We start from the raw sequence: 27,940 nt of genomic DNA on the forward strand, positions 1-27,940 counted from the left end.
ATTTTAGGTGTCTCTGAAGCAAGGAGCAATGTCCCACCCTGACCTCCCCTGACCTGCCTCGTCCCGTGGGAACAAAAAGCTGCTGAAACCCCAAGAGGTTTCACTTCTCACCCTAAGAGGCACCAAAACTCCTGCTGAACCCTCCCTGGCAGGGAGACCCCCTTGGGAACTGCATCCAACCACAACCCAGACGGGATCCCGCCTCCCCAGGGGCCGGCACGCAGAGAGCAGCATCTCCAAAGGCTTGAAACAAATCCAAAAAGTTTATTTCCAACGAGTACACAGACCATGTGGGATGGGGATGCGCTACACCACGACTGGCTTTCGCCTACAACCACCCCCTCCCCAAAATCCTGCTGCTGGCAGGATGGCAACCCATGGACAGACTCGCCACCAGCAACCTTTGCAGACAATAAAAGTCCTTTTTTCCAGTACTCCAGATTTTATTTTCTTTAAAAGCCTTGGGGGCAGTGGAATGTCGTTTGAGACCAGGCTGGAAATCCAGCATGGGGATGGAGGGATGGGTGGGATTTTTTTTTTGTTTTGGGGAGGGGAAACCACCTTGGCAGGCTAACAAAGGCAGATCTGTGTAAATAGAAATACTGGGGGGGGAAATAGCTGGCAGCACACCAATGGCAACAGCAAAACCAACAGGAAATCAAGGCCAGCAACGTAAAACACCTTCAATGAGTAGTTTGGGTTAATTGAAAATCTTCCCCCTCCCCGCTCCCCCCTACTCATGCAGGTTTATTTTATCGTCTAAGTTATTAAGAATTCGAGTTGTAAAACAGGCAAGTCGTTAAAAAAATTTATTACAAATCACTTTTGTGAGGGTGTTTGAGAAGGGGTGGGGTGGGAGCCCCGGGTCAGACCGGCTGCGCTTCGCTCTCTCTGTGACAACAAATCTGATTAAAAAGAAAAGATAAAACTCAGGATGGGGTTTTTACATCTCTGCCTGGTAACACCAAGAGTGAAACCAGCTGCAGAGAAAACCACTTCATCCACCCCTCATCCTAAAGCTACGGGAGCTGTAGTAAAAAGATCAAAATTGGGGGAATTAGTGGGGGCTGGGACCATCTAGGCTACTCGTGGTTTATAAACATTCCCAGGTGCCAAAAGTTTGGAGTCCAGCGAGAAGAACTGGCCTTCTCTGTAGAAGAACTAGAAAAAGAGTATGAAAAGGTAGAAAAACCAAAAAAAGCACTATTTTTCACGGGCTAGAAAGAGTTACCAAAAGGTACAGAAAGACTTTTGCCCTCCCGGATCCACAGGGATTTTTAAGCTCGCACCTGATTCAGAAGCGGTTCAGCGGGGTCAGCGCAGACCCCCAGACCCCTTTGTGACACCCAGCTCATTTTGTACATAAATCCCCACGTTGTGATTCCCAGAGTGACGATTCCCAATGTTTCCCAGGAGGACAGATGGGCAGGGGAAAGCCAGGAGGTGTTTAGCAGCAGGAAGGAGAGACAAGCCACATCCACAAAAGCGTGGGCCCCAGGAGGAGCCCAGAAAGGTGGCGTGTGTCCCCCGAGAGCCGGGAGAAGATGAAGCAGACCTGGGAGTAACTCCCCAGCCTGGCACGGAGCCCAGGCCGTGTGTAAACAGGGAATCAGGCACCTCTGGGAAGGGGCAGCCCCACGGCTCCCAGGGCTGCTCCCCTGGCCCTTCCCAATGGGGTGAGGGGGCAGTGGGAATGGGAATGGGAGAGGAGGTGGGGGGCAGGAAAGGGAGGGAACATCCCAACGTAAAGCAGCATCCCATGGTGGGACAGCATCCCATGGTGGGACAGCATCCCGTGGTGGGACAGCATCCCATGGTGGGACAGCATCCCATGGTGGGACAGCATCCCGTGGTGGGACAGCATCCCGTGGTGGAGCAGTGTCCTGCCATGGAGCTGTATCCCACCATGGAGGGGCAGCATTCCATGGAGGGGCAGAATCCCTCTATGGAGTAGCATCCCGTTTTGGAGTAACATCCCACCATGGGGCTGTATCCCACCATGGAGCAACATCCCATGGAGGAGCAGCATTCCATGGTGGAGCAGCATCCCACCATGGAGCAACATCTCACCATGGAGGAGCAGCATCCCACCATGGGGCAGCATCCCACCATGGGAGCAACATTCCATGGAGGAGCAACATTCCATGGTGGAGCAGCATCCCATGGTGGAGCAGCATCCCACCATGGGGAAGCATTCCATGGTGGAGTAACATCCCACCATGGAAGAGCATCCCACCATGGAGCAACATCCCATGGAGAAGCAGCATCCCATGGGGAAGCAGCATCCCACCATGGAGCAGCATCCCACCATGGAGCAGCATTCCATGGAGGAGCAGCATTCCATGGAGGAGCAGCATTCCATGGTGGAGCAGCATTCCATGGAGGAGCAGCATCCCACCATGGAGCTGTATCCCGTCATGGAGCAGCTTTCCATGGTGGAGCAGCATCCCACCATGGAGCAACATCTCACCATGGAGCAGCATCCCATGGTGGGACAGCATCCCATGGAGGAGCAGCATCCCACCATGGGGCTGTACCCCACCCCGACGCAGCATTCCACCACAAAGCAGCATCCCAGCACTGAACAACACGCCAGCAACATTCCAGACCATCCCCAAGGGAAGGAAACGCTACCAGGAACGGGGGAAAAGAGCGGGACCGAGCGAGGAGGGCAGAGGCACGGAGGTGTAGGAGAAAGGAAAGACCCGGAAAGAAGTGGTCGACTTTGATTTTGGGATTTCTGGCTCGCCCTGCGCCCGGGCTGGCACCTGCCCTAGGGCAGGAGGTATTTCAGGCACGTCTAAGGCATCTCAGGAGCTCTCTTTGCTTTCAGAATCGCCTCTGTCTCCTCCCTACGGCTCCTTCCACCAGCACGTGGTGCCAAACGCTAGAAAAGCAAAGTCTGGAGCGGATGAACGGAATTAAACTCTCATGCACTACCACTGAATGTCATCACAGGGCCATGAAGCACCAAGCACGACACAGGAATCACTTTTACTTGCAGAACCAAAGCTAACCATAGAGAGAATGGTAAAAAAGCGGGGTTTGCTGGGGACACGGAGCTGCCGCTGTCCCCTGGACCCCTCCCCTGCTACGCTACAGCCAGAAATGAAAAAAGCACAAGACCAAACATTGAGTAACAGCACAGCCACCGAACCTGTCGCTATATATCCGACAAATCAAAATTATTAGCTTGGAAAGAAACCAACAACATCATTCCAAGAAGGTTTTTTACACATCCTTAGCAGTTAACTTTGCTCAGCACAGCTCTGGTGCTTTAAATGTGGGACAATCGAACAATTTTGTGAGCAGAAAAGTGACACAGATTTATTCTTTACACGGGGTTTTTGTGTTTTTTTTGTTTGTTTGTTTGTTGGTTTGTTTGTTTTTCTCTTTCTAGGCAACTCTACAGACTTCAGATCTTTTGCCTGGCAATGCAGATCATCTGATTCCCCCAAAGGTGGCCAGGTTCTTTAAACATGCACATCTCTGTAGCTTCCAGGCCGTGTTTTTTTAACTTATTTTTGTTTAAATTCTGCGGACCAGCAGGTCGTCCCCATTCCTAAAAACTCTACATCAGTGTTCAGGGTGGCCTGAGTGCCCGTCAGGCTCCTCCAGGGTTTACAAGATCACACAGAAGAACTTCTTCTCTCTAAAGGGGTTTTCTGAGGCCGGGACGGGGGTCAATAGAGGGTCCTCCTTGGCGTGGGCTTCGCAGTACGCCATCAGGTCTGCTGCTGCTTTGGACACCTGCAAAAGGAGGAGCCCCGTGTCAGGGCCAGGCTGTGCTGGGGACATCCCACCTGGAGAGGTGTCACCAGCAGGGAAGGGCTGGCAGCATCCCCAGGCAGGGAATATCGGATCTGAGATGAGGACGGAGCAGCGCGGCCCTGCTGGGGCTGGTTCCGGGCTGGTTCTTCACCTCTGGGCTCTGAGCTGGCTGTATTCCCATTCCCAGCCTTCCCAGCCTTCCCCCATTCCCCTCCTGCACCAGACAAGGACTGACTTCAGCATCCCTTGGCAGGAATTTCCTGCCCCCACCCACCACTCTTTATCCCACCATGGAGCAGCATTCCGTGGTGGAGTTGTCATACTCCCTTTCACACAAAGGAGCTGCTCCATCATCAGGAAATCACTTCAGGGGCCTCATTCATTCCATGTTTGGGATCCATGGGAGCAGGGAGGACGGCTGAGAGCATCTGTATGGCTGTTAGAGCCCTGATCCTTTAAATAATTCTGTCTATCCAACCCTGCTGCAAGGAAAGCCATCCCCAGGGACACAAAAATGGGGAAAACAGCCCCAGAAATGCATGGCAGCAGCTCCCAGTCCCCCGGAGCTCATCCCAGCCCTGGAGCACTTCTCTCCCTGGATTTAAGCTCTTAGCAAGGAGCTGAGATGCTCTGGGGACAGTCACTCCTTCCCACCACCCCACGGGGCTCCAGGTGATGCTTCCAGCTGCCTCCCACCCCTGGGAGCATCCAGGATGGGGCTTGGAGCAGCCTGGGATGGTGGAAGGTGTCCCTGGCAGGAGGATGGAAGGAGAAGGGCTTTAAGGTCTCCTCCAACCCAAACCATTCCCGGATTCTGTGATCCCAGCTCCCACTGCCCTCAGCCAGGGCCCTCAGGATCACTTAACATAAGAGAATCCCCCAAAAACACCGCCTGGTTCTGCATCCCAGCTCCCTCCACGAGCTCTGGCCAGCGGCCACCACCTCCCAGCACTGCCAGAGGCAGCTGCCAAGCATCCCAACCTTTATCCTGTCGATGTTGGCCTCCATCTTCAGCTGCTCCACCAGCTTGCGGGCTTGTGCTATGCTAGCAGTGTTGTTGCTAGCCATGGGCAGGCCAGGAGCGCTCCCGGGATGGGCTGAGGACAGGAAAACAGCGGGATCAGTGGGATCCCAGCCCTGCAGGACCCCAGGGGATGGGCTGAGGACAGGAAAACAGCGGGATCAGTGGGATCCCAGCCCTGCAGGACCCCAGGGGATGGGCTGAGGACAGGAAAACAGCGGGATCAGTGGGATCCCAGCCCTGCAGCACCCCAGGGGATGGGCTGAGGACAGGAAAACAGCGGGATCAGCCGCTGGGATGCTCCCAGCCCTGCAGGACCCCCAGAGGATGGGCTGAGGACAGGAAAACAGCGGGATCAGTGGGATCCCAGCCCTGCAGGACCCCAGGGGATGGGCTGAGGACAGGAAAACAGCGGGATCAGTGGGATCCCAGCCCTGCAGGACCCCCAGAGGATGGGCTGAGGACAGGAAAACAGCGGGATCAGCCGCTGGGATGCTCCCAGCCCTGCAGGACCCCAGAGGATGGGCTGAGGCCGCACGTGGGGAGCGTTAGAGCCGTCAAAATGAGGGGTGAGGATGGCAGATGATGACCCAGGGCAGGGACACGGTGTCCTCCCCGCTGTCCCCCGGGCAGGGATGGCACTGGGGTGGCACTGGGGTGGCACTGGGGTGACATTGGGGTGGCACTGGGGTGGCACTGGGGTGGCACTGGGGTGGCACTGGGGTGGCACTGGGGTGGCACTGGGGTGGCACTGGGGTGGCACTGGGACTCTGCAGAGCCCAGCTGAGCTGTGCTTTGCTCTTTGCTCTTCCATCAAAGCCTGCCAACAGCCACAAAAATCCGGGAACGGGATTTCCGTGCCAGACCCATTCCCTGCCCATCACCCAGCCCCTGCCGCTGCCCAGTGTGTGTCCAGTGTCCCTCAGCCTCCCCTGGCCGTGTCCCTGCTGCCAGTTTGCACATTGAGATGCTAAACAGGATGCTGGAGTTTCCTGTTTCTCGAGATTTCCACCCCAGGCAGGCGGGGGATGCTCATTAAGGCCACGGATCCCGGATGTTTTTCCGGCACTTTCTAGCAGCAGAGAGCTCTGGCAGAGGCAGCAGAATCCCAGCATCCAGCTCCTCCAGCAGCAAGTGTTTTCCAGCAGAGCTCCTGCCTGCCTGGAGCTGCCTGCCAGCTCCAAAATGGGATTTTATTTTGCAGTAGCGAGACCCCTGGGCGATGGGACGAGCCCTAAAATAAGGGAATTGTGGTGTTTTAAGGAAAAGATGAGGGCATGGCCAGCTCAAGATGATCTCAGGGGGTTTAGAGTGCTGGGAGAGAGGGATTTATGGATTTAGAGAAAGAATCAGCCTGGCACTGCTGCCTGTGCTTGGAGGAGGAGTCATGCCAGCTTTGAGGATGAGGAGGGGAGCACAAGGTGGGGTTATTTTTTACCAGAAGCCGATCTCTCCGGTGATTTGTGCCTCTAAGGGAAGCTCTGCTCCTCTTGGCCCTTCACTGCCTTCAAATAAAGAGAACAGAAAACAAAACTCAGCTCCATGGTTCCATCATTCACAGCACCAGGGACCCTCACAGACATCCCCAGGCTCCTTCTGTGTCCCCTGCCCCGAGCCCTCCAAGCCCAGCCCCCAGGGACAGTTTTTGTTTGCATTCAGCGGGGTTTGCAGCACAGGAAGAGGTTTCAGTCAGCGGGCAAGTAGCCCAGGGCTGGAGGATGCACAGGGCCAGGATTTAACTCCCTGGTGCTGGGCTGGAAGGAGCATCTCGTGGGAAATGCTGCCAAAACGCTCCAGCCCAGCTCCCAGTGCCAGCCCGAGCTCCTGGCTGGATCTGCTCCCCTCGGTGCCATCGCTGGAGGTGCAGCTCAGCCCGTGGGTTGTTTCCCTGGGGCTTGAGCTCATCTCTCCCCGCTCTTTTTTCATGGCTGGAGAAGGGTTTGAGCAGCAGGGCTCATCCCTCCTGCTCCTCCTTTCCCTGCAAAGCCCTGGGATGTGCTGTGGCTCTGGCACAGCAGCTGGGAAAGGTCCAGCTTTTCACCAGAACTCAGAAGTTTCTGTTTGAGATCATCAGAACTCAAAAGTTTCTGTTTGAGGTCACCAGAACTCAAAGGTTTCTGTTTGAGATCATCACAACTCAAAGGTTTTTGTTTGAGATCATCAGAACTCAAAGGTTTTTGTTTGAGATCATCAGAACTCAAAGGTTTTTGTTTGAGATCATCAGAACTCAAAGGTTTTTGTTTGAGATCATCAGAACTCAAAGGTTTTTGTTTGAGATCATCAGAACTCCAAGGTTTTTGTTTGAGATCATCAGAACTCCAAGGTTTCTGTCTGAGGTCACCAGAACTCCAGGGCTCTGGAGCAGGTTCCAAGCTGCTGCTGCTGCCTGGTTTGGGTGCCACAGAGGCAGCAAATGTCACCCCTGGAAGTGTTCCAGGAGTGTCTGGATGTGGCACTTGTGGGGACAGGGGTTAGTGGTGGGGTTGGCGGTGCTGAGGACTCGATCTCAGAGGGCTTTTCCAGCCTAAACAATTCCATGCTGTGCCCTTTCACACAAAGGAGCTGCTCCAGCGGCAGGGAATCACTTCAGGGACCTCAATCATTCCATGTTTGGGATCCATGGGAGCAGGGAGGACGGCTGAGAGCATCTGTATGGCTGTTAGAGCCCTGATCCTTTAAATAATTCTGTCTATCCAACCCTGCTGCAAGGAAAGCCATCCCCAGGGACACAAAAATGGGGAAAACAGCCCCAAAAATACGGAGAGGGAAGGGTGGGACCCTCCTGGGAGGGGTCACCAGCTTGCTGGGACAAGGTTGGGGACTCTGGGGCAACTCAGAGGAGCCCTCCAGGAGCCACCACACCTTCAGGTGCTTCAAGTGAGAACCAGTTTGGGGCCAGCGATGGTTTTGGAGCATTTCCCCCCCTGGGGAAACCTGGGGCGTTTCCTCCACAACGAATAACAAAAGGAAAAAACAAAAGCAGCAGGTGTCACTGCAAAGTGAGCTGGTGAAAGTCCCACCCCGGAAAAGAGCCCCGGTGGAGCTGCTCCAAGGGGCAGCCACAAAAGCAGCTTTTAAATCCCAAAGAGAGGAGACCCCACTGTGCCCCCGGGAAGGTGTGGAACCCAAAATTCCATGGGGTTTGTTTTGTTTGGATTTATCAAAGAGAGGTGGAATGGTTGGGGTTGGAAGGGACCTTAAATCGCATCCCACCCCATCCCATCCCATCCCATCCCATCCCATCCCATCCCATCCCATCCCATCCCATCCCATCCCATCCCATCATCCCATCCCATCATCCCATTATCCCATTATCCCATCCCATCATCCCATTATCCCATCCCACCCCCTGCCATGGCAGGGACACCTTCCCCTATCCCAGGTTTCTCCAAGCTCCAGCCTTGGACACTTCCAGGGATCCAGGGATTTCTCTGGGAAATTCACTCCAGCCCCTCCCCACCCTCACAGCCAGGAATTCCCAGTATCCCATCCATCCCTCTGGCAGTGGGAAGCCATTCCCTGTGTCCTCTCCAAAGCTCCTCTCCAGCTTTTTGCACCCCTTGAAACAAACCCAACCCTTTCCACGCCCAACAGAAAAACACCAAAACAACCTGGCAGGATCCCGAGCTGCAATTACAGCCCAAAAGAGACAATATCCATGTCCTGGCCCTGTTCAACATCATCAGCATGAAATTAACGAGGAAGGACTCGTTAACCTGTGGGCTCCAAGGCAGGAATCCCATTATCCAGGCACACACGTGTGCCATTGAGTGAGGGAAATAAGGCACAGCCTGAATTCCCTTGGGAATGCCAGGAAACTCCTTCCAGTGCAGGCAGAGCTCAGCACGAGCTCCTGTGATAATGGCAAGAGCAGGAAATGTTGGGTGGTTTTCAGTTTCACTCTGGGGATTTTGCTGAGCTCTGATGGAGGGAGAGCTGGAGATTAATTGGGATCATGCTGGCACAGAATGACCTGGAATCCAAGGGCTGCCATCACTCCACCACCCTGGGAACCCCCAAATTCCCCAAATGGGGTCAGGCAGGCTCTCTGCATCCATCACATCTCCAATCCTGGATCTGGAAGTTCCCATCCCCGTGGGATGTCCCTGCTAGGAAACACAACGCCTGGAAAATCAACTTCCTTCTAAACGCCACGCTCAAGTATTTCGGCATTTCCCCCCTTGGATCTGAGGATCCTTTCTGGGGTGGCTGAAATGAGTAAAGAGGAACTGGGGGTTGAAGGAGAGGAGGATGCTCCAGCAGCTTGGCTTGGCTTGAATCTCTTTCCTCTGAGGGTGGTGAGAGCCTGGCACAGGCTCCCCAGAAAAGCTGAGCCAAGTGTCCAAGCCAGGCTGGACAGGGCTTGGAGCACCCTGGGATAGGGGAAGGTGTCCCTGCCCACGAATTCCATGAAAAAACGCTGGCAATAAAAGTCTGGACGTGAAAATTTTGCTGCTGATTTTTGCAAGTTGGTCCCTAAGCTCCAAAAACCCACCTGGTTTGTGGCTGTCTGCTGGAGGAAGAGGCTTTGGTCACCTCAGTGACATTTTTGTTCTGTCACTGGCAGCACCCAGCCCAAACAGGCACCAAAAATTGGGATTTAGGCGGGCAAACAGCCAGGCACACCCCTGAATGAAGCTGCTGAAGTTGTGTCTCCTCATCCCAGCTTTGCCCAAACCTTCAACAGATGTGGATGTGGAGCAGCTTGATGGGATGGGACTGAGGTTTAAAATGCTCTGAGCTAAAAGCCACCACTGCTCCTGGCCAAGGGACACCCAGCCCTCCTCCATCCCTGCCAATCCCACCCAGCTGCATCCCTGGATGCGTTTCCACACCAAATGGCACATCCAGCCCAAAGCAGCCCCTGCAAAAGGAGCATTTCTGGGTGCTGAGCTGCCATCCCATCCCTCCCTGCCAACCTGGGCTCCCCACAGCTGCCAGCTCTGCTTGCAGGACTAATTAAGCTTGGTTTGGCAGCTCCTCATCAGCGCCAGCTGCTCCCTGCTTTGCACAGAGCTGAGCTGAGAGGCTGAGGAGCAGAGAGGATCCTGAAATCCTCGTGCCTGGTCCAGGATCCATCACCAGCTCCAGCTCCAAACCCATGGGATCGGAGCTTAACCGCCCCCAGCAGCTCTTTCTCCTCCCTTAGTTGGGTTTTAGCTCAAGGTTCGAGTGGGTGAAGATTGGAATTCTGCTAAATGTTTAAAATAAATGGCATTTTCCCATCCCTGGAAGTGCCCAAGGCCAGGTTGGATGGAGCTTGGAGCCACCTGGGATGATGGAAGGTGTCCCTGTCCATCAAGGGGTGGAAAAAGATGAGCTTTAAATCCCTTCCAACCCAAACCACCCCACAATTTTATGGCTTTATAGATTTATTTTATGGTCCAACCCAAACTTTACGATTTTAAAATTTTAAAATTCGATTTTAAATAGATAAAATTTGAATAAATAATGAAACAAATAAAGCAGCATCACCCACCCCAAAACCAGCTCCTTTTTGGGGTGAAAGCAGCAGCCTCTCTGCTCCTTGCTTTCACAAAAAAAGTCATGTTTTCCATCCCTGATGCACCAGCATTTTCCACTCAGCTCCAGCAAAGTGGGTGAATCCCACTGGGACAGGCAGGATTTTGGGGAGAGCAGGGACCAGGATGGTTCCTACCAGGCAGGGGGGGGTGGGTTCAGAAAATGGGGTTTTTTTGGTCAGAAAGGGGTTTTTTTTTGGTTAGAAAAGGGTTTTTTTTTGGTCCAGAAAGGGGGGGTTTTGGTCCAGAAAAGTGGGGGTGGGTTTGATCCAGAAAAGGGAGGATTTGGTCCAAAACAATTATTTTGTTTTGTTTTTTTGTCCAAAAAAGGGGGGTTTTTTGGTCCAGAAAGGTTTGGGGTTTCTTTGTCCAGAAAAGGGGTTTTCTTGGTCCAGAAAAGAGGGGTTTTTTGGTCAGAAAAGGATGGTTTTTTTGGTCCAGAAAAGGTGTTTTGTTTTGGTTTTTTTGGGTTTTTTTGGTCCAGAAAAGGGGTTTTCTTGGTCCAGAAAAGAGGGGTTTTGTGGTCAGAAAAGGGTGTTTTTTTTCGTCCAAAAAAGGGGGTTTTTTTGGTCCAGAAAAGGTGGGGGTTTTTTGTCCCGAAAAGGGAGGGGTTTTGGTCCAAAAAAGGAGTTTTTTTTGGTCCAGAAAAGGGTTGTTTGGGTTTTTTTTTTGTCCAGAAAAGGGTTTGTTTTAGTCAGAAAAGGGGGCTTTTTTTGGTCAAGAAAAGGGGGGGTTTGGTCCAGAGAAGAGGGGGTTTTGGTCCAGAAAAGGGTTTTGGTCCAGAAAAGGGAGGTTTTTTTGTCAAAAAAAGGGATTTTTTTTGGTCCAGAAAATGGTTATTTTTTTTTTTTGCTTCAGAAAAGGGTTTTTTTTGTCCAGAAAATGTTTTTTTTTTGGTCAGAAAAGGGTTTTTTTTGGTCAGAAAAGGTTTTTTATTTGGTCCAGGCTGGGTATTTCAATAGAGGGATTTGTCCCAAATCTCATTCACATTGGGATTTTTCCTTATCCCGGCACTTCCCAAGAGCTGAGCCCATCCCAGCTCGCTGAATCCCCACTGAGACAAGCAGGCTCTCCCAAAAATTGCCTTTTCCTCCCCCAAACCAGGCAGGATGCAACATCCAGAGGGGATAACTGGGAATAAAACTGGATCCTGGAGCGTGGGAACCCCTTGTGAGGGGCTGGATGGCTTTGCCAGGCATCTTTTGCTAAAAGCCATGGCTAAAAATAGGTGGCTCAGCTGAAAGAAACAAAAAAAAAAAAAACTGCTAAATTTATCCAGAAAAGTATAAAAATACAACAGGCAAAATAGAAAATAGCAGAGCCACGTTTTCCAGGGGGTGGGAGATGGGATAGTCTCACTGATCCCAGCAGGAGTTACGGATCTGGCTGGGAATGGAGCCTTAATCCACCCAAATTCCACGTGTTTCACTCCTTCCTCGAGGAGAGAAAATGGTCTGAGCTCAATTTGTGCCTTTTCTGGGGCAAAAAAAAACCCCTTAATCCTCAGTGCTGCTCCCAGCCCCTCTTCACAGGGACTTTATTCCCTTTCCCAGCCTTTTTTTTTTATCCTGGATGCCCAACCCAGTGTTTAAATCCCTGGGAAGCAGCTTGCAGGTCAGAGATGTGCTGGTAGATAAATAAATAAATCAATTAAAAGCCAACAGAGTGGGGGGAAAACCACGAGCCAGTTTCCATGGAAACAGCTTCGTTATCCCGGCAGCATCCGATCCAACGGGAGAGGTGGGACTGGGCTTCAGCCCCAATTATTGATCCCAGGATTATTTGGTTGGGAAAGGGATTTTAAACCTCATCCCAAACTCTGCCATGGGGACACCTCCCACTAATCCCAGGCTGTTCCAAACCCCATCCAACCCAGCCTTGGGCGTTCCCAAGGATGGGAATTCTCAAGGCAAGGCAAAGCTTGGGGTTTTTCCTCTTCCCCAATTATCCCAGGGTGAATTCCCGATGTTTGCATCCCCGGTTTGGGTTTTAAAGGAAGCAGGATTGGCTCTGCCAGGGATGGGGATGTGCCCTTCACCCACCTCCAGCCTCCAATTCCTGCTCTGTCCCTTTTCCCTGGAGCAATCCCTGCCCCGTGGCCATCACGTGCAGCTCTTTGTTCCCTCTCTGAACCCCAAAAAGCTCAAACTGAAGTAAACAGGAACCCAGCTCCACTTCCTTTTTTTGTTTTTTAGGGTTTCTGTGGGTTTGTTGGTTTTTTTTTTTTTAACCAGATTGTTCAGGTGAAGGACCTGGGATATCTGCTCTGCTCCCTCCTGCCAGCATTCCTACATCCTAAATCCCAAGATTTTGGCTCTCTCCATCCCAGTGGCACAGGGAGGGAGCACAGACCTGTCCCAGGCTTGGGAAAAAGGGGTTTTGCCCTCTCTATGGGCATCCTTATTCCTCAGTGTTTGGGCACCTGGGAATTCCTTATTTGCCCTTTATTTGGGCATTTTTGGGCATCCTTGAATTCCCCAGGAGTAGAACCATGGGAATGCCACTGGGGAATGTGCTGGTGATGGAGCAAACCCCCAGCCTGCTCCAGGCTGGTTATTTGGGGGAAAATCCTGGGAAAAAAGGTGTTGGTGCAGAAGGGATAATCCCAGTGGTGGGAGCAGATCAGGCTCTGGGTGTTCCCTCTCCCTGGGGGAATAAGGATGCCCAAATTCTGAGGAATAACATTCCCAGATACCAGGGAACAAGAATGGCCAAATATTGGGGAACGCCCAACTCCTGGGGAATTCAAGGATGCCCAAAAATGCCCAAATAAAGGGCAAATAAGGAATTCCCAGGTGCCCAAATACTGAGGAATAAGGATGCCCATAGAGAGGGAAAAAAGAATTCCTCAGTATTTGGGGAATAAGATTGCCCAAAACAAAGATGCCCGAATCATGAGGAATAAGGATGTCCAAATTTTGGGGAATAAGGATGCCCAAATACCAGGGAATAAGAATTCCCAAATATTGGGAAATTCAAGGCTGCCCAAATCCTGAGGGATAAGAAAGCCCACACAGAGGGAAATACGGATTCCCAGATATTTGGGAAGTAAAGATGCCCAAATACTTGGGAACGAGGATGTCCAAATCTTGAGGAATAATAAGAATGTTCAAATTCTGAAGGATAAGGACATCCAAATACCAGGGAATGAGGATGTCCAGATTTTGGGGAATGAGGATGTCCAGATTTTGGGGAATAGGGATGCCCCAGATACTGGAAAATAAAGATGCCCAAATCCTGAGGAATAAGGATGTCCAGATTTTGGGGAATAAGGATGTCCAGATTTTGGGGAATGAGGGTGTACAGATTTTGGGGAATGAGGGTGCCCAAATTTTGGGGAATAAGGGTGCCCCAGATACTGGAAAATAAAGATGCTCAAATGATGAGGAATAAGGATTCCCAAATCCTGAGAAATAAGGAAGTTCAAATTTTCGGGAACGAGGATACTCAAATCCTGAGGAATAAGAAGTCCAGATTTTGGGCAGTGAGGATGCCCAGATTTTGGGGAATGAGGATGCCCCAGATACTGGAAAATAAAGATGCTCAAATCATGAGGAATAAGGATGCCCAAATCCTGAGGAATAAGGAAGTCCAGATTTTAGGGAATGAGGATGTCCAGATTTTTGGAGAATAAGGATGTCCAAATTTTTGGAAATAAGGAAGTCCAGATTTTGGGGAATGAGGATGCCCAGATTTTGGGGAGCAAGGCTGGCATCTCCTCGTGCTGTGACCCACAAGGGAAGGGGCCAGGGCTGTCACACCCCAGCAGGACACACATCCTGTCACACCATCTCCAGCTCTGAGCCTCCAGCAGGGCTCAGCTGCACCGAAAATGAAAATGCTTTAAAGGTTTAATTGGGGTTTTTTTGGGGGTTGGGTTGGGTTTTTAAGGTTTAATAAAATGTTAAACAACACCCAGAGGTCAGCGGGGGACTGGAGTGGAGGAGAGGAGCTTCAGAAATTCCCCAAAATCCACAGATGGATCTCCAGCACATGGATCACAGAATTCCAGACTGCTCATCCCATTCCAAGGGATCTTCCACGATCCCAGGTTGTTCATCCAGCCTGGAACTGAACATTTCCAGGGATTGGGCATCCCCACCCTCCCAGCCAGGAATTCCTTCCTCATCTGCTCACCCAGCTCTGAACTCCTGACCTTTAATTAAGGGAAGAAGCCAAGAGCTATTATTTCATGTTAATTAACATATCCAGCCATGGGTTTTGGTTTTTAGCATCTTGCTCTCGAGTATTGGCCAGGGTCAAGATGAAGATCCTGATGGGGAGAGGGGAAATGAGGATTGGAAGGGAAGGTGAAGGGAGAGCTGCAAATGGAATTGTTTCTCCCAGCATCACATTCCCAAGAGGATTTGGAAGGGGACAAACCCGCCCTGAGCCTCACACAAATCACCCCAAATTCAAGGCTGGGGAATGGTTTGGCTCCAGAATCTCAGGGATCTTCTCCATCCTCAAGGATTCCATGATTTACCGATCCCTGCTCGCTGGTGTGGGGACAAAACCACCCCAGAGGAACTGGGACAAGACATTGCCCTGATTTGGTTAAAAAACTCCTATTTTAGGGGCACCCTCCATGTGAGCACAGGAAATGGGAAAAGAAAATCCACAGAAAATGTGGATTTTGCCAGGGTTTGTGCCAGGCCCACCCCTCTGCAAAGCATTTTTCAGCTCAAATAAATCCCAAATCCCTTTTTTTTTTTTTTTTTGGCTAGAGCCTCACCTTTTTCCCCACAAAAAAAAAACCCAAAAACCCTCCTACAAAGCCTTGGGCTGCAGAAATCCTCGTGATGAGAAATCATCCCCCGATGATTTCACCCCGATCAAACCTTTATTAGAATTTTATTTTAAGTAACACTCACAGGGAGCCCAATGACCCTTCCCAGCCTCTGGGAATCACCCAGCAAATTACATCAGCAGAGAAACAACCCCGTTAAACAGCCCCAATAATCTCAGACCCTCCCCCAGGAATTACCTGAGACTGCTTTAATTAGGTATCCACGGTGCAAAAGAATTAATTAATTGGTGATAAGCACCTGAACCACATTACTCATAAGGCTCTATTTCAAGCTTCAAATACAGCAAACAGGTCACAGCCCAGCTGAGAGTGCAGACAGAATTCCCAGGGCTGCTGCCTGGAATTTCTCTTCCCATCCTTGTGGTGGAAGGAACAAGGCTGGGAGTTTGTTTTTTATATTTTTTTTTTCCTGTATTAATTTTCCTCCCATCCTTGGAAGTGTTGAAGGCCAGGTTGGACAGGGTTTGGAGCAATTTGGGATAGTGGGAATTATCCCTGCCCATGGCAAGGATGATTTCAAGGTCTCCTCTGAGCCAAACCATTCAGGGATTCGATTTTTTTTTTTTCCCCAGTTTTTTTTCCCAGCATCCAGAGCTGGTGCTCTCAGAGCTACTCCAATAGTGGCTGCAGCACACGGAGATGGGAGTTGTGTGACAATTTTGGGGGATTTGGTGTGTTTCAGGCGTGGGTTTTGGGGTAAAACCCCGTTATCTTGGGGCTCTGAGGGTTTCACATCCCTGAGACATCTGCTGAGGGCCCCATCCCAATGTGCAGGTGGAGGAGCCACATGGAACGGGGGAGGGCTTAGCAGGTTTCTGAGGGGAAAAAAAAACATGAAAAGGAGAGGAAAAAATGGTTTAAAAGGAGGGGGAAAAAGAGAAATAAAAAGAGGGAAAAGAGAGAGGAAAAAAAGCAAGAAAGGAGGAAAAAAAGGAGGGGGGGGGGGGGAAATCCCTGTGCATTCTGTGTTTCCACAATCCATAACTTTGAAAAGGAATTTCATGTGGCTCGTGCTGGCTCTGACATTTCCCAGCCTGGGGCTGTGAGGGGGGGTTCTCCAAAGCAATGGGGATGAGGGCAGGGATGCAGGAAGGGATGGAGCAAGAGGTGTGGGCAGGGACACAGGCAGGGATGCAGGTGAGGATCAGGGCAGGGATGTGAAAAAGGGATTTGGGCAGGGAATCACACAGGGATGTGAGCAGGGACACGGGCAGGGATGAACACAGGGATGTGTGTGGGGATCTGGGCAGGGATGTGAGCAGGATTTGGGCAGGGATGCAGGAAATGATGCAGGCAGGGATGTGGATAAAATTTGGGCAGGGATGCACACAGGGATGTGAGCAGGATTTGGGCAGGGATGCAGGCAGGGATGCAGGCAGGGATGTGTGTGGGGATGCAGGAGCTGATGCAGGAGCTGATGCAGGCAGGGATGTGTGTGGGGATGCAGGAGCTGATGCAGGCAGGGATGTGTGTGGGGATGCAGGAGCTGATGCAGGAGCTGATGCAGGCAGGGATGTGTGTGGGGATGCAGGAGCTGATGCAGGAGCTGATGCAGGAGCTGATGCAGGAGCTGATGCAGGCAGGGCTGCAGGAGCTGATGCAGGCAGGGATGCAGGAGCTGATGCAGGAGCTGATGCAGGCAGGGATGTGTGTGGGGATGCAGGAGCTGATGCAGGCAGGGCTGCAGGAGCTGATGCAGGAGCTGATGCAGGCAGGGCTGCAGGAGCTGATGCAGGCAGGGATGCAGGAGCTGATGCAGGAGCTGATGCAGGCAGGGATGTGTGTGGGGCTGCAGGAGCTGATGCAGGCAGGGCTGCAGGCAGGGCTGCAGGCAGGGCTGCAGGAGCTGATGCAGGCAGGGCTGCAGGAGCTGATGCAGGCAGGGCTGCAGGAGCTGATGCAGGAGCTGATGCAGGAGCTGATGCAGGAGCTGATGCAGGAGCTGATGCAGGAGCTGATGCAGGAGCTGATGCAGGCAGGGATGCAGGAGCTGATGCAGGAGCTGATGCAGGCAGGGCTGCAGGCAGGGATGCTGGCAGGGATGCAGGAGCTGATGCAGGCAGGGATGTGTGTGGGGATGCAGGAGCTGATGCAGGCAGGGCTGCAGGAGCTGATGCAGGAGCTGATGCAGGCAGGGCTGCAGGAGCTGATGCAGGCAGGGCTGCAGGCAGGGATGCAGGAGCTGATGCAGGCAGGAATGCAGGAGCTGATGCAGGCAGGGATGTGTGTGGGGATGCAGGAGCTGATGCAGGCAGGGCTGCAGGAGCTGATGCAGGCAGGGATGCAGGAGCTGATGCAGGAGCTGATGCAGGCAGGGCTGCAGGAGCTGATGCAGGCAGGGCTGCAGGAGCTGATGCAGGAGCTGATGCAGGAGCTGATGCAGGAGCTGATGCAGGCAGGGCTGCAGGAGCTGATGCAGGAGCTGATGCAGGCAGGGCTGCAGCCCTGGCAGAGCCCAAACCGGGTTATTTGGGCGGGCTGGCAGAAGTAGGTTGTTGGTGCTGCCGCTCCCAGCTCGGTCTCTGGGCTGACCCACATTATCACCCCAATTAAATTTCACTCCATGCCCCAGCACTGCTGCCTCTCTCCCCTGTGCCCTGCTGCATTCCAGGCTAAAGTAGGCCCTGGCTCCGAGCTCAGCTGGCCCTGCCCGAGGAGAGCAGGGCGTGGCTGGCGTGGCAGAACTGGGGCAGGAGCGAGTTCAGGTGTGCTCAGAGCTCCCCTTTGCTCCAGGCCTGACCCTCCTACATCCCCCTGACCTCCTGCCAAACAGCAAAATTGCCTTTTCCCTCCCCAGCTGCTCCCTCGGAGCTTTTCCCACACCATTCCTTGGATGGTTTCCATCCTCCCACCGCCCTCATCGCTTACTGACCTCCTCACAACACCTCACCTTTCCTACAGAGCCCCTAAATCCCTGAACTGGCTCCTTTTCCTCTCCCAAAACCCTGGCAAAGCATCCCTGCCAGGCTTCCTGCTGAGTCAAGGGCCCTGCTTTTCCCACCATGCCGGCTGTGGGATGACACACGCCGGGAACACGCAGGCGGCAGCAGAAGCCGCCAGCCTGGGCGGTGCTTTTACACTTACAAGGCAAAAAAGAAATGAAAAAAAAATTTACAAAGGATGAAAATTTTAGGCTGCAAAGCCTGGATTAAGCAGCACAAGGCAGCTGGATTCCCTCCCTTCCCAGCACGGATCCCTCACGCGCTTGGTTTATCCCTTTCCGTGTCCGCTCCCGGAGCTTTAATCCTTCTGGAATCGCTGCCTTTGCACCTCGAGCTGCTTTCCCCAGGGTTAAACGCCTTTCCCTGCTCCTGGGAAAGCTCACTTGCAGTGGGTTTCTGTGTTTTTCCTCAGCTGTGAAGTCACTGGAAGCAGCTGCTCCTCAGCTCCAGGCAGGATGAAGGAGCAGCGTGGATTCCAAGCCAGCCTAACTTTCACATCATTTAACAGAAACACTTACACAGGGCTTAGATTTTCAGGCTTAAAAAATAATAATCAGCACCTCCCTTATTTGCTGCTTATTCCTCTCCTTAAGCCTGGCTCGCTGCGTTCAAATAATCCTTTTATTCCCTTTTATTCCCTTTATTCCCCATTTTTATTCACAGTGTGCAGGGAGGGAGGAGGAGGGAGAGTTTCCCCTCCCCACTGGCATCAAGTGGGAAGTGAGGGAAGCACCAGAGCAAGGATGTGAGGCTGAGCAATTCTGTGAAATCAGCTGATAAATAATGCAAGGGATGGTGACAGGGCCAGGGCTGCACAAACACCACCACGTCTCCAGGAGATCAGAAATCCAAGGGATGCAGCGCTGGCAGACTTCAAGAACTGAAGCCAAGGCCTTTCCCAACACCCAGAGCTGTCCCAGGGTGACACTGGAGCTCTGTCCCCACCATGTCCCTGCCCCTTTGCCAAGGCTCTACACAAAGCCATGGAATCCAGGCCTGGGCAAGGTTTGGTGTTTCCCAAGGTGGGGAAGCTGGATCAGAGCTGCTCCAGCAGCAGCCACGGGCCTGGAGGTTGATCAGGAAAGGTTCAGGGGGGCTCTGATGGCCAGTCCCCAGCTACAAACCCCAAACTGCTGCAGAACCAGCGGAGAAGGAGCGTGGAGCACGGAGCAGACCTGGCCATGTTCCTGCAGGACATCCTGGGGACCCACATGTGACAGCCATGGGGACAGCTCTGAGCTGCCCTGAGTGATGGGTGAGAGCAGATTCCCAATTCCCAATCTCCCATCCATCCCTGCCCTCTGGCACTGGGAGCCATTCCCTGTGTCCTGTCCCTCCATCCCTTGTCCCCAGTCCCTCTCCAGCTCTCCTGGAGCCCCTTCAGGCCCTGCAAGGGGCTCTGAGCTCTCCCTGGAGCCTTCTCCTCTCCAGGGGAACATTCCCAGCTCTGTGGCCTCCTCTGGACCCAGAGCACTGGGAATTTTCCCTGTCCTCAGGAGGCTCAGACCAAGCCCTGCCTGTTTCTCCTGAGGTTTCCCTGCAGACAGAACAAAGCCCTAACAAGGACAAACATCCCAGGCTGGCACTGTCCTGGTATCCCCAGAACCAGTGGGACTGTGAGGACATTTCCCCTGACTCTCAACACCTTCTTTATCCTCCTTCCCTGCTCCAGAGCAAATCCAAAGGCTCCAAGGAGGAACGAAATCAACGCTGAGCACCTCACATCAGGTGACAGCTGGTGCTTTCTTACCCAAAATGACCCCAAAACACGGCTCCTCCAAACCCACAGCTCCTGCAACACCAATTCCCGGCTTCAGGGGGGGATTTTAACACAAATGAAGCCTGAAGAATCCTTCCAGCATCCCTTCAGAATTCCCCTTAAGGGGATCACAGGTTGGGGCTGTTGGACACCTGGCTGTGCTCCCCGGGCCATCCCAGGGGGAATTCTGCAACAGCTGAAATGTTCCTGAGCTTCATCCAGCTCCTGGTGTCTCCTGTGGGACACAGCTCAGGATCCAGGATGACAGATCCAGGAGGAAACTCCTCCACATCCCTGCAGACACCGCCTGGCCCCGGGAGCCACCAGGGTGGTGGCTTTTCCCTGGCTGCAGGGGCTCAGCACCTGTCCCCTGGGAAAGGCACCAGGAGGAGAAATTACTAAAATTATTGGAATGGAGTTCCAGGCACTGGCTCTGCCCAGGGTGGAGCTCCCAGCCCTGGAGGGGTTTAAAAGTCTTGGGGATGTGGGTGGGAATGGCTGGACTTGAAGAATTTTCTCCAGGGTTTTTCCAACTGAAACAGTTCCAGGGATCTAAGCCTGAAGTCTCCTGGCACAGCAGCAGCGATGGGAGAGACACAAAACCCGACCTTAATGACCTTAATGACCGTAATGACCTTAATGACCTTAATTAGCGCAGGAACCCGGCAGTGTCACCCTTCTCTGGCAGGTGCCAGCCTTGGGAACAGCTCCAGCTCCTCCCGGCCAGGCAGGTGCAGGAGGAGAGGGATCCTCAGCTGGGATTTACTCTGGGAATGTGCCAGGATTGGGTTTGTGTCGCTGCTGAGGGTGGCACAGGGCACCGATGTCCCCGTGAGCTCTGAGGGAGCAGCACACTGACCCCAGCAGCGTCCCTGCCTCCTCCTTCACGGCTGGAAATGCCTAAAAACCCCCCAAAATGGTGCCAGGGATGGGCACAGGGAAAGGAGGAAGCAGCCAGGCTTTGGGGCTGGGATTTATCCCCCTGGACAGAGGATGCAGTGGGAGGAAGGATGCTGAAAGCAGGAACACCGAGGAGTTTGCACTGGGACTGTCCCACGCTCTGCCAAGGAATTTTTTCCCCTTTGGAGGGATCAGGGATTCCTGATGAGCTCCAAGGTGTCTCACACAGCTCCCTCTTGCATCCAGGAGCTTTCCAGGCAGGAAAGCTGTTCCCAGGGATGGACAGAGCCAGCTTTCCTCCCCGAAGCCCCGGGGAGAGCAAGAGAGGGCAGGAAGATAAACCTGTTAAACTGAGACATCAGCTCAGCCAAAGGAGCTCATCCAGCAGCTCCTGGATTGGGAAGCACCCCTGGAATGACCGACCTGCAGCTCAGGAATCTCCACGGGAGCCTCACCCACAGCACAGAGCTCCAACCACATCCAGCAGCAGCGGAGCTTCCCCTGGATCAGCTAATTAACCGCGGCTCTAACGAGGATGATGATGACAACAGGGGGAGGAAACTGCCGAGCGAAAAGCCAGGGAAGGACGAGATAAGGTGAAAATTAATTGTGTTTGGGAGGATAAGCAGGTCCTGGTGCAGCTGATTCCCAGGAATTATCCAGGGTGTCTCAGCTGGTTTCTCAAGGCTTGGTCCAATGTTGTTTCAGAAGGGATTTTTATTCCCACTGGTCCTTGAAACGCGGGAGATGAGTGATTTCAGGCTCCAGGCTGCATCCCTGCCCATCCCAGATGGTCTCTTCCATCCCTTCCAGCCCGAGCCACAACGATTCCATGATTCCCTGATCCTGGATCCAGCTGCCTCCCCTCCCGCCAAGCGCCGCGATTCCCGCGCGCATCCCTAATCAAAGGCGTCATTAATTAATCCATCACTGCCCTGATCCAGCATCCCCACCCGACCAGCGCCATGCCAGCCACTCTGGATGGGGTTTGGAGCAAGCCTGGCTTCCCCAGGGAGCCAAATCCGTGTTCTCCTGGCAGCTGGATCCCGTCCTTCCCGGCTCAGAGCTCCAGTGTGGAGGAGCCAATTCTCCCGCAGCCATCCCGAGCTTCCCCACGAGCAGCAGGGCCAGGAGACCCCCCCTGGCCATTCCCACCGGGATTTTGGGTGGAAAAGCGCTCCTGTGCTCCCAAGGGAGTGAGTTTGGGGTGCATGTGGCACCCAGAAGGGAAAACGCGCGTGGAAAGCAGGGCTGGAGGCGAGCAGGGAATAAAACCCTGAGAGGACAAACAAAAAATTCCGTGGTCAGTGGACCAGGATGCACCCACAGCTTGTTCCATGGAATGGGCTCCATCTCCCGCTGCCCATGCCCCCAGCCCTCCTTCCCACCAAGAGGCGGAGCCCAGACAGGGAGAACAAGGAGAAAAGAGCCTGAAAAGCACGAAAAACTGAAAATCCAAGCTAATCCCTCAGCTCCTTCCTCCTGCTCCCGTGCTGGCTGTGAGCACACACGGACACATCCCGTTTTCCCATCCCATTTCCCCATCCCATTTCCCCATCCCATTTCCCCATCCCATTTCCCCATCCCATTTTCCCATCCCATTTCCCCATCCCTTTTTCCCATCCCATTTTCCCACCCTGCTTTCCCATCCCATTTTCCCATCCCATTTTCCCATCCCATTTTCCCACCCTGCTTTCCCACCCCGCTCCAGGCACAGGAATGAGACCCTTGGAGAAGTCACACCGAGAATTGCTGCCACTCGTGCCTAAAATGATGTTTTTTCCAGGGTGAGTCCCCAAATCCCAGCCCAAAACGGGGCAATCCAGCGGGAGGGAGCAGCTCCCGATCCCGGGAGAGCGCGCCTGGAGCATCCCGGCTGCGATGGAGTGGGAAAACCAACCCTGGCAGCGTTTTTTGGGGACACGGGGGGTCCAGCACCGTCTCTCCAGCCCTAATTACTATGGAAACAGGCAGAGGCTCCTGGCTGTCCTCCTCCGGTGACTCACCGGGATTCGGGAGCCCCTGGAATTCCAGCGGGGCTGCCAGGTGGGATGGCACTGCCCACCCCGGGAAAATTGCATTTTTATTGCATTTTCCACTTGGCACGGGGTGGCAAAGCAGCAGGAGGGCTTGGGGAATTAGTAATAATAATAAATAAATTATTATTATATTATTATTATTATTATTATTATTATTATTATTATTATTATTAATAATAATAATAATAATAATAATAGCTTCTTCACCAGCTCACAGCCATCAATCCACGGGAATCCCTCTGGAATTCCTGATCTTGAGAACCCCCCCCTGCCATGAAGCAGCCTCAGTTATCATCTCCCCCAAATCCAAAATGTGCCCCACGAAACCACCACCAGCTCATGGCTGCAAGGGCAAAAAACCCCTGGGATCCTTCAGGCTGGTGAATTATCCACCGGGATCAGAGCTGGCAGCTTCCAGGGAATCTGGGAGAGAGGATGGGAATATCCCATTTTGGGGCTGTGTGAGGAGCACAGGTTCTCTCCCAACCATGAATATCCCATTTTGGGGCTGTGTGAGGGGCACAGGTTCTCTCCCAAGCCATGAATATCCCATTTTGGGGCTCTGTGAGGGGCACAGGTTCTCTCCCAATCTGGGAATATCCCATTTTGGGGCTGTGTGAGGGGCACAGGTTCACTCCCAAGCCATGAATATCCCATTTTGGGGCTGTGTGAGTAGCACAGGTTCTCTCCTGAGCCATGAATATCCCATTTTGGGGCTCTGTGAGGGGCACAGGTTCTCTCCCCAGCCATGAATATCCCATTTTGGGGCTGTGTGAGGAGCACAGGTTCTCTCCCAACCATGAATATCCCATTTTGGGGCTGTGTGAGGGGCACAGGTTCTCTCCCAAGCCATGAATATCCCATTTTGGGGCTCTGTGAGGGGCACAGGTTCTCTCCCAATCTGGGAATATCCCATTTTGGGGCTGTGTGAGGGGCACAGGTTCACTCCCAAGCCATGAATATCCCATTTTGGGGCTGTGTGAGTAGCACAGGTTCTCTCCCAAGAAGGGAATATCCCATTTTGGGGCTGTGTGAGGAGCACAGGTTCTCTCCTGAGCCATGAATATCCCATTTTGGGGCTCTGTGAGGGGCACAGGTTCTCTCCCCAGCCATGAATATCCCATTTTGGGGCTGTGTGAGGAGCACAGGTTCTCTCCCAAGACAGGAATATCCCATTTTGGGGCTGTGTGAGGAGCACAGGTTCTCTCCCCAGCCATGAATATCCCATTTTGGGGCTGTGTGAGGAGCACAGGTTCTCTCCCAAGACAGGAATATCCCATTTTGGGGCTGTGTGAGGAGCACAGGTTCTCTCCCCAGCCATGAATATCCCATTTTGGGGCTGTGTGAGGAGCACAGGTTCTCTCCCAAGACAGGAATATCCCATTTTGGGGCTGTGTGAGGAGCACAGGTTCTCTCCCCAGCCATGAATATCCCATTTTGGGGCTGTGTGAGGAGCACAGGTTCTCTCCCAAGACAGGAATATCCCATTTTGGGGCTGTGTGAGGAGCACAGGTTCTCTCCCAACCATGAATATCCCATTTTGGGGCTGAGGCTGCCAGACTCGTGCTCCAGGTGAGCAGCACGTCGCATCAAGCAGCATCCCTGCCTCCTCCTTCAAGGCTGGAAACGCCTAAAAAAGCCCCAAAAGCGGTGCCAAGGAGCAGCTGGACCTTGTAGGGCCACCACAGGAGCTGGGGTGGGATGGAGCTGAGCTGATTCATCCCTGAATCCCACAGCACAGGGTGAGAAAAGCCCCGTTGGAGCCCCGGGAGCTCCAAACCTCCTCCCAGAGAAAGGCTTGGCCCCAGGGCTTTCCTGGCAATAATTAATTGAGTCATATTTCAATCCAGCCAGCGGCCATATGGTTGGAAAGAGGATTAAAATGGCATGCTCCAGTTGCATTGAGGGAAATCCAGTTATAAGGAAAAATCCTCAGTGCCTGCTGCCAGGGGATGGGGATGGGGATGGGCTGGTGCCACCCATCCCCACGGCCACAGCCCCTTCTCCAGGAGCGAGGAGATGGATCGGGAGCAATCCCGGAGGGAAATAGGGAAAGAAAGAAGCCAGTGGCAGATCTCGGCTGCTCCGAGCCGCTGCCCGTGCTCTAAGATCATTAGCAGCTCATTAGGAATTGATTAATGAGGAGGTGCGGCAGGATTCTCCTTAAATATAAATCGTTTTCCACCGAGGAGGTGAGAATCGTGGAATCGCTGGTGAGGATTGGGAGGGTCCTTAAAACCCATCCCAATCCCTGCCATCCACACCTTCCACTATCCCAGACTGCTCCAACCTGGCCTGGAACAATTCCAGGGATTTGGGGAAGCCACAGCTTCTCTGGGAATTCTGTGCCAGGGCCTCCCCACCCTCACAGCCAGGAATTTCCTCCCAATATCCATCCCAAATCTTCCCTCTGACAGTTTTTTGGTGAATTTCCCCCTCCCACTGGGGCAGTGAGCTCTGGACCAGTTTTCCTTGAGCTCATCTTCCCGGTGATTTTCCCGGGAATCCTTCACCCAAAGCACTGCTGGGAAATATCGGGATTTTGATAGAAATGCTGGCAGAGGGACAGTGTAAGGATGGAGCTGCATGGACATCATCCCCAAATCCCTCCGAGCCAGGCTGATCCCAGCTGAGGCTGCTGCAGGGATTTGGGGTTGGGAAAAGTCTCCCCGTTCCTTCCTTCCTTCCCGTGATTACCAAAAAAAATAAAAAATAATCGGGAAAGAAAGAAAGAAAGAAAAGAAAGAACACTACGTCTCATTCACCAAGGGAGAAAGCCTCGCCTGTGATGGGAAATCAGCTGATTAAGGAGGATCAAACCCTCTAAATCCAACCTTTGTGGGGAGCTGAGCTCCCTGCTCAAGGCACCTTCCCGGCTCCAGCCCCGGCGGCTGCGACCGTGGGGTCCCGGGGGGGTCCCGGGGGGGTCCCGGGGGGGTCGGGGGATGCGGGGATTGCGGGGTTTGGGGGGATTTTCTGCCGATTTCGGAGCGGCTCGGTCCCCACGGGGGTCAGTGCCAGCGGGGGTGGGAGAGCCCTGCCCAGCCCCGGCTGCGCCAGTGCGGAGCGGGCGGTCAGAGCCGGTGATCCCGGTGATCCCGGTGATGCCAGTGATGCCAGTGTTCCCGGTGATCCCGGTGATCACAGTGATCCCAGCGATCCCGGTATTCCCAGTGCTCCCAGTGATCCCGGTGATCCCGGTGATGCCAGTGTTCCCGGTGATCCCGGTATTCTGATCCCGGTATTCCCAGTGATCCCGGTATTCCCAGTGATCCCGGTATTCCCGGTGCTCCCAGTGATCCCGGTATTCAGATCCCGGTATTCCCAGTGATCCCGGTATTCCCAGTGATCCCGGTATTCAGATCCCGGTATTCCCAGTGATCCCGGTATTCCCGGTATTCCCGGTGCTCCCGGTGCTCCCCCCGCTCCCCCCGGGCCCGGCCGTACCTGGAAGCGGGCGGCGATGCCCCGGTCCCCGCGGGGCGGACAGAGGGATGGACGGACGGACGGACGGACGCTGGGATGGATGGATGGAGGGATGGATGGAGGGAAGGATGGAGGCAGGGATGGAGGAGGCAGGGCAGGAGGGATGCGGCCGCTGGAGGAGGAGGAGGATGGTCAGCAGCAGCCCCGAGCGGCGAGTCCCCACCCAGCTTTGTCTGCGCTCATCCCGCTGCCTACAGGAAGCGGCTCAGCCCCGACTTCCTCCTCCTCCTCCTCCTCCTCCTCTCCTCCTCCTCCTCCTCCTGCTCTCCTCTCCTCTGCCATCCCCCGGCTTTCTGCGGATCGCTTTAGCCCAGACCCCGCTGCCCCCTCCCTGCCCCTCTCCCTGCCTCTGTCCCCGTCCCGCGGTCCCTCTCTGCCTCCTTGTCCCTCTCCTGCCCCATGGAGACCCCCAGGCTGCCCCCACACCCACAGCTCCTGCAGCCACCCCCTGAACCCGCCCTGAACCCTCCTGAACCCCTCCTGAACCCCTGCTGACCCCCTCCTGAACCTCTCCCCGCACCCATCACAGCCCCGTACCCCCCTGTACCCCACCCCTGTACCCACATCCCCATCCCTGTACCCCCCTGCACCCCATCCCTGTACCCCCCTGCACCCCATCCCTGTACCCACATCCCCATCCCTGTACCCACATCCCCATCCCTGTACCCCCCTGTACCCCACCCCTGCACCCATCACATCCCTGAACCCACATCCCCATCCCTGCCCTCTCTCACCCCTGTACCCCATCCCTGTACCCACATCCCCATCCCTGTACCCCATCCCTGTACCCACATCCCCATCCCTGTACCCACATCCCCACCCCTGTACCCACATCCCCATCCCTCCACCCATCCCATCCCTGTACCCCATCCCTGTACCCCCCTGTACCCCATCCCTGCCCTCTCCCACCCCCAGGCTGCTCCAAACACCCCATGCCTGGATCCTTCCATGGCCCTCGAGCCCCCCAAAACCCCCGGATCCCTCCCAAGGCTTCCCTCAGCCCCCATCCCCCGGCACTTCCAAACCCCTCCCTGGCCCTCAAACCCTTCCCAACTCAAGAGTTCCCATTTAGGGCACAGCTCAGGGGATCACTCAGTATTTTATGTTTTCTTTTTATATTTTATATTTTTTGATATTTAAAATTTATTTATTTAATTAATTAAAATATTTTTGTATATATATTTATATTTTATATTTTCTTTTTATATTTTACATTTTTATATTTAAAATATTATTCATTCAATTACTTAATTATTAAAAGTAAACTATATATATTTGTATTTTATATTTTTATATTTTACATTTCTATATTTAAAATATTATTTATTCAATTATTTAATTAGTAAAAATAATTTTTATACATATATTTTATATTTTCTTTTTATATTTCACATTTCTTATATTTAAAATAATATTTAATTATTAAAAAATTAATTTGTATATACGTTTACATTTTATATTTTCTTGTTCTATTTTATATTTTTCTATTTAAAATATTATTTATTTAATTATTTAATGATGAAAAATTATATATATATTTATAATTGATTTGTTTATATTTTATATTTTTTCTATTTAAAATATTATTTATTTAATGGTTAAGAATTATATATATATTTATATTTTATATTTTTATATTTTATATTTTTTCTATTTAAAATATTATTTAATTATTTAGCGATTAAAAAAT

At 52.8% G+C, this 27,940-nt stretch overlaps 1 protein-coding gene across 3 annotated transcripts; it reads right to left on the reverse strand.

Moving 5' to 3' along the window:
* Positions 1 to 794: 794 nt before the first annotated feature.
* GNG2 (G protein subunit gamma 2) lies at positions 795 to 26,427 on the reverse strand. 3 transcript variants are annotated; one of them, XM_086891714.1, is made up of 5 exons: positions 26,212 to 26,427; positions 5,479 to 6,297; positions 5,126 to 5,433; positions 4,753 to 5,054; positions 795 to 3,750 (listed from the first exon to the last, which is right to left on the reverse strand). In XM_086891714.1, exons 4-5 carry the CDS (start codon positions 4,837 to 4,839, stop codon positions 3,622 to 3,624), a joined length of 216 nt encoding a protein of 71 aa, XP_086747840.1. In that variant the 5' UTR covers positions 4,840 to 5,054; positions 5,126 to 5,433; positions 5,479 to 6,297; positions 26,212 to 26,427; the 3' UTR covers positions 795 to 3,621. The 3 variants fall into 3 exon arrangements, with proteins under 3 accessions (XP_086747840.1, XP_086747839.1, XP_023783019.1); XM_086891713.1 differs by lacking the exon at positions 5,126 to 5,433 and having other exon boundaries at positions 4,753 to 4,868; positions 6,231 to 6,297; positions 26,212 to 26,301; XM_023927251.2 differs by lacking the exons at positions 5,126 to 5,433; positions 26,212 to 26,427 and adding an exon at positions 12,357 to 12,401 and having other exon boundaries at positions 4,753 to 4,868; positions 6,231 to 6,297.
* Positions 26,428 to 27,940: the final 1,513 nt, after the last annotated feature.

Source organism: Cyanistes caeruleus, chromosome 6 (assembly GCF_971803275.1).
Source record: "Cyanistes caeruleus chromosome 6, bCyaCae1.hap1.1, whole genome shotgun sequence".
Lineage (NCBI taxonomy): Eukaryota > Metazoa > Chordata > Aves > Passeriformes > Paridae > Cyanistes > Cyanistes caeruleus.